This window comes from Limulus polyphemus, unplaced genomic scaffold (genome assembly GCF_000517525.1).
Source record: "Limulus polyphemus unplaced genomic scaffold, Limulus_polyphemus-2.1.2 Scaffold2145, whole genome shotgun sequence".
NCBI lineage: Eukaryota > Metazoa > Arthropoda > Merostomata > Xiphosura > Limulidae > Limulus > Limulus polyphemus.
In genome coordinates, this window is record NW_013667755.1 from 142,816 (window position 1) to 149,203 (window position 6,388).

General features: G+C 35.4%; 1 protein-coding gene across 2 annotated transcripts in view; it reads right to left on the reverse strand.

The window, feature by feature from the left end:
- The window catches only part of LOC106466084 (myelin regulatory factor-like), an 86,094-nt gene that overhangs the window by 40,168 nt on the left and 39,538 nt on the right, over positions 1–6,388 (reverse strand). For both annotated transcript variants that reach the window (XM_022394039.1, XM_022394038.1), the window contains exons 5-7: positions 4,578–4,786; positions 3,408–3,544; positions 2,497–2,680 (exon numbers count right to left, since the gene is read on the reverse strand). In XM_022394039.1, the coding sequence (XP_022249747.1) occupies positions 2,497–2,680; positions 3,408–3,544; positions 4,578–4,786 (530 nt within the window). The remainder of the gene's footprint in view (positions 1–2,496; positions 2,681–3,407; positions 3,545–4,577; positions 4,787–6,388) is intronic.

The window sequence follows — 6,388 nt, forward strand, 5'->3', positions numbered from 1 at the left end:
AGGACTTGTATCGCTGGAGTTCCTCGGAAATAATTTCTACCGGAAATTAACAAACAAGCAGATACGCAGCAATACTGTCATAATGTTTTTTGTTTTTTTTTTTTTGATGGAGTTATTTTGGATTATTTGATAAAAAGAAAAATGCAAAGTCCAGTCAACTTATTTATAACGAAAGCGTTTTATTTCTTCGACTATAAATTCTAAAAGTTAGTTTGATTAATGTTAATTGATAGGCCTACGTGCACAGTAAACGTTAATAAACTAACTAAATAACAGACTCACTAAATAAAAAAATGCTCTCTAACAAACTAAATAAAGCTTACTAATTAAGTTAATAAGAAATAATCATATGATATATCCTAATTCGTGTTTTATGCTGCTCAAACAAAATTACAGACGTTAAGCCACACGTAACACCAAACCTATCTCTGATACCTAAGTAAATAAACACAGAGTTTCGTTAGGTTACAGCTTTTACTCACTCCCAGATAGCGATATTTCATTTACAGCTCTAAATGGAACATATTATATAAAACGTGTTGAATAGTTTTTCATCCATTCACAATTAGTTCACAAAACTCTTAAAGATAAAATCCCAACCTCTAAAGCTATAGTTCTCTCTCTCTCTCGTGTCAAAATAATCAAAGATGTGAATCAGCGTCATCTAGTGAGAAGTGAGTGAATCTTTACCCTGTTAGTTTTATTTTTATTTTTACTTTGAAAATATACACTTCAAAAAACGACTCAAGAATCAGTTGATAAAATAGAACTTTTCCTGCTTAGCATTTATCTTCAAATCTATAAGATCGTGACTGTTCTTGTTGATACTACTTGTCGGAAAATGCAAAGAATTCTGTTTAGAATGTGACAACAGAAGGTAAGTCGCACGCACAATGAAAATATGCATTTTGTTATTACACAAGTGAAAAAAAACATCAATTTTCTGAAATAACAACAGTAGAAATTTTGAAAGACGACATTTGATAAAGTTCAAGAGCCAAAGGGTTCCGTCCACTGACCACAGATTATTTACTGCAAATCGAGACCTCTCTTTCACTTCTTTAAAAGAAGAAACAAATTTAACAATTTTAACACAATAAAAAGCAACCCTATTTGACTGGAACAAAAGTATAAGAATTAACGACAGAAAATAATAGGTTTAGAACTCATGATAAAACACGTTATCTTATTTCTCACACTACCACAATAGCTACTCATAAAATAAAGAAACTGAATAACTTTAGTAAAAGTACACACACACACATATATATATAATTTGTCACGAGGTTGTTTCAATTAAGTAACGTAGCAACTGAGACAATGAAGTCATCAATAACAAACACCATAAAACATGTTTGTATCAGTTGAAATTGTGAAGGGTAAATCATACCTTGAAAAAAAATGTCATTAGAAATTATTACAATAATATGAAGACATATGTACATATACATATATATATAATAGAAATGAATTTATAACAAGATTTTTATCACGTACAATAAAAATACGAGTAGATGACGAATTGTCATTAACAAACAATGAAACAAGTAATGGAAGTGGACGACGAGAACGTTACCTTTTTTTTTCTTTTTTGTTTACTACTTAGCTAAGTATAATGTCCTTGAAAACAAGTAAAAGAAAGACCAATTAAACACGAAAAATGGTGAAATTACCCAAACACGTGATCTCATACCGGTTACATTAAGAGTACAAATTTTTAGTTGTCATCAACTGGAAACTTGGAAATGTTAGGCTTAGATTTATTTAATCGTCTACTAAATTAAATGTAAGATGGCGCGAAATGATAGCTTCGGTTTATGAAAGGCTTCCTTTTAATTGTTTCTCTAAGTTGGAGATTTGGAATATTAACAGTAACTACGATTTTACTATATTTTATTTCGTTGCTGTTCGTGTTTTGTGTGTAATAAAACTGCGATGTATATTCACTGTCCAGGCACAACAATCGAATCCCGAATTTTTATATTTTAATCCATAAATTTACCGTTATGACATGTACAAAACGTGCTGGAATTTATTAACCATGACTTTGATGAGGATATGATAGTATGTTAAATTTCAAAGAAATTTTTAGTTTCTTTGTTGGTTTTGGTTTTGAATTTCGCGCAAAGCTACACGAGGGCTATCTGTGCTAGCCGTCCCTAATTTAGCAGTGAAAGACTAGAGGGAAGGCAGCTAGCCATTACCACCCACCGCCAACTCTTTTACTAACGAAAAGTGGGATTGACCGTCACATTATAACGCCCCCACGACTGAAAGGGCGAGCATGTTTGGTGGGGCGGGGATTCAAACCCGCGACCCTCAGATTGCGAGTCGAGCGCCCTAACCACCTGGCCATGCCGGGCCAATAAAACTTAATCGAAGAAATATATTTAAATGAAAAATAATGTACAGAGCAATATATAAATGAAATTTTCAAGTTAATAGGATTGTAAACTGATGAATTATTCATTATAGAATTTTTATTCTTTGACTTACAGTTCTTTAAGGGAAGCATCACAAAGCACGTGCCACGTATTTTGTTGAAAGGGTTGAAATCTTATACACTGGTAGGCTGTATCTATTAACATTCCTCCTGTATCGGAATTACTGAAGTCAATGGAATATTCATCCTCGGGCTGAGGAAGGGCATTAAGTGTTGCAGGGCCAGGAGACACGCCATCTGGTAAAAACAGAACACTTTAGGTTCTTCATTTCTATAAAAACAGAACGTTTAGATATGTCAAAGAAGAATAAATTAAACTAGAAATGTATTTAAAGCGTTTATTAGTGGATAACAATACACAAAACTTTCGGATAAAGTTTACAGGAAACAAGCAAATTTCACAATCGGTAGAAATGTCGATTTATTAGTTATCTTTTTTTTTTATCACAACGTAACTTTATTAAATGTTTGTGCATTTGTATTTTACCATTCACGTACAAACGTTGTCGCCTACTTTGTCTGTGGAACACTTTGACTTTAGCCAGAACTTATGATCCTGAAATGGAATTTAGGGTTAAAAGCGATCTCCTGGAAGGTTTTTGCGCCACCTAGTGCGATACGAGATTTAAAATAACACGGAATAAAACATATATATCTGAAATTTCTGTCAAGACGAATTAACTTCTTGACATATTTGATTTTTGGAAATTCTATAACTGTGGAACAATTTGAAAATTCCAGCACATGGACTCGTTCAAACTAAAAACATGTGAGATGTACCGTAGCGTGCAAACAACAATTAAAAAAAATTATTCAATACGAAGCTCGCCTAAAAAGAAAATCGTATACTGTGACTTTTCCACCACCCTACTGAGTTTTTTTCTAAAAAAACAACAACCTTACTCTGACTAGGTTCCTGCTGTATGGAAACCATGCCCTAAAAAAAAAAAACCTTTACACTTACTAGGTTCCTGCTTTATGGAAACCATGCCCTTAAGTAAACTTGTGCTGAGTGAAGTTTTAGCTGAGTCAGAGAACTTCCGCTTCTTTCTTGGGTTACTGTCATCAGACCCACTTATATTTTCACACAATATTTCGTCACTGAAATATATCAACACATGAATCAGGAACGTAAATCAATAATACGATTGAAAACGACAACAGCAACATTCAAAACAACACGTATTGTATACAAGTTATAACATGTACTTAGTGGCATATCTGTAATAATCTACCAAGTAATTCATTCACATTCTTTAGTTAATACAGATTTGTATTTGTCATCTTAGGGTGAGTTCTTGTGACAGTATATTGTCATAGAAGACGTAAGAGCTCAAGAGTATAACCGTTTACTTGTTCATTTAACTCCTCCTCGCGGTAGATTTCGGCAACATACTAACAAGAGTTATGTGCATGTCAGAACTTATTGGACTTCTGACAAAATTTGAATGTTTTCAGAGTGACCTCTCTCAGTTATATAATGGATTTTACCTTTATATAGACACTTTAATCCCCCCTTTTAGAGGGTATGAGCTTGAAGGTGATAAATAAGGCCTAGCTCGAAAAACATCAGCAAAGAGACTTTTTGACCTTACTGTAAAATTTCCGTTTATTTTCTTGAAATTTTCGATATTACTAAAACATTAATTGTCAAATAAGATACGGATGTCAAAGGTTTTTTTGTAGTCTTTTAACATTTGGTGATAATCATTTGACGTATCTGTATCACTTTCAAGACATTATTGAAGTTGGATATAAATTAAGTATTAATACTGGTTTTATTATTACGAGATTTTCGGTTAAAATTTTCGCAAAAACAAAAATTAAAGATCCAGTAATAAGTAGTTGTTTACAATAGAAGAAAAAAGAGTTTAATTAGTGTTAGTTGATCATTTAGGCTATTAACAATGACAACGGTTTAAGGTAATATTTTTACAATGATCTGCTGCTTTACTTTGTGCTTCATTTTATATTATCAATTTATTTACGAAAAACAGTGACTGATGTGGCTTTAAAATACCTGCAGAATTTGTTAATTTTGATAAATACTGGCTTTTATGATAAATATATCCTGCAACACTACTAAAATATCTAAAGTCGAATATATAGTTGTTTATGTTGATGAATAGCCTACCTGTTGTATAAGTTTGGTATCTGATTACTAGGTGGCACCACCGACAATGACTGATGAGGTGAAATACCAAGACTTGCTACCAGAGCGTTGGTGATTGTTGGCGGCAACTCCGATGTCATGTGACCGCTTGATGCGGTAACTTGGATGGGAAGGTGAGGTACTCGATTCCCCGTGTGGGTAGGCATAGATATTTGTCCTGGTTGTTGAGGCTGAAAGCCAGGTTAGAGTTACCATTAATAATAATTATTTAACAAAAAATTAACTGCATAAGTGAATTAGAAACATTGCAATTTTCTTTGTTCTAGGATTTACCAATTATGTTGTTTCAATATTATTCAAAATTATTATTTATTTCTCTCCTTATTAGTGTACCACATTGTAGTCCACTTCTCTGAGGGTCGCGGGTTCGAATCTCCGTCCCACCAAACATGCTCGCCCTTCCAGCCGTGGGTGCGTTATAATGTTACGGTCAATCCCACTATTCGTTGGTAAAAGAGTAACCCAAGGGTTGGCGGTGGGTGGTCATGACTAGCTGCCTTCCCTCTAGTCTTACACTGATAAAATTAGGGACGGCTAGCGCAGATAGCCCTCATGTAGCTTTGTGCGAATTTCAAAACAAACAAACAAACTAAACTACCTTGACGTACGCTTCATTGAACTGGAACCTGGCATGGCCTGGTTGCTAGAGCGCTCGACTCGGAAACTGAGGGTCGCGGGTTCGAATCCTCTTCATCAAACATGCTCGTCCTTTCAGCCGTGGGGGGTGTTATAATGTGACGGTCAATCTCACTATTCGTTGGTAAAAGAGTAGCCCAAGAGTTGGCGGTGGGTGGTGATGATTAACTGCCTTTCTTCCAGTCTTACACTGCTAAATTAGGGACGGCTAGTGCAGATAGCCCTCGTGTAGCTTTGCGCGAAATTCAAAACAAACAAACCAACAAAGAAACAAAAATTTCTCTGAAATTTAATATACCATCATATCCTCATCAAAGTCATAGTTAATAAATTCCAGCTCGTTTTGTACATGTCATAAAGTCTCCCAATCCCCAATGGGCTAACGGTAAATTTACGGATTAAAATATAAAAATCCGGGATTCGATTACTGTGCCTGGAGAGTGCATATACATCGCATTGCGCAGCTTTGAGCTAAGCAGCGCTAAAAGCTTTTTTGATGGCGGTGGAGTCAAAGCTAGGTACGCTCCATTTAAAAGGGCCTTTTAATTTTGTTAACTTTATACTAAATTGCAAGAACTTTTAACCGCAAATTATTTCTGAAAGTTAATTTATTCATCCGTAATTTCCGTGTACTACTTTTTGACAGTTACGATCAAAAGCTTTCGTTTGATTGTTTCAGAATTTCGCGCAAGGCTACACAAGGATTATTTGCGTGCGCGCAGTCACCTCTAATTTTGAACTGCTAGACAAGATAGAAGGCAGCGAATCAACAGAACCCACTACCATCTTTTAGGCTACTCTAGTTTGGCCAAGTATCATGACTTGTCAGTCACTTTTGTAGCCTACTCAGAACTCCTACGTTTTTGCGTCAACGGGCCATGAGCCACGAATCATTGGATTCGAAGTCGGGGCACGCTAACCGTTGCACCACGCCTGGCCTACAATCAAAATCAACGACGCACTAGTAGCACGTAACTGTATACATAATGGTTACTTACGTTTAGAACGACAAGATATGAATTATCTGACAGTACCAAAATGACCTAATTCATAAGGCCCGGCATGGCCAGGTGGTTAGGACGCTCGACTCGCAATCTGCGGGTCGCGGGGTCGCATCCCCATCCCACCAAACATGC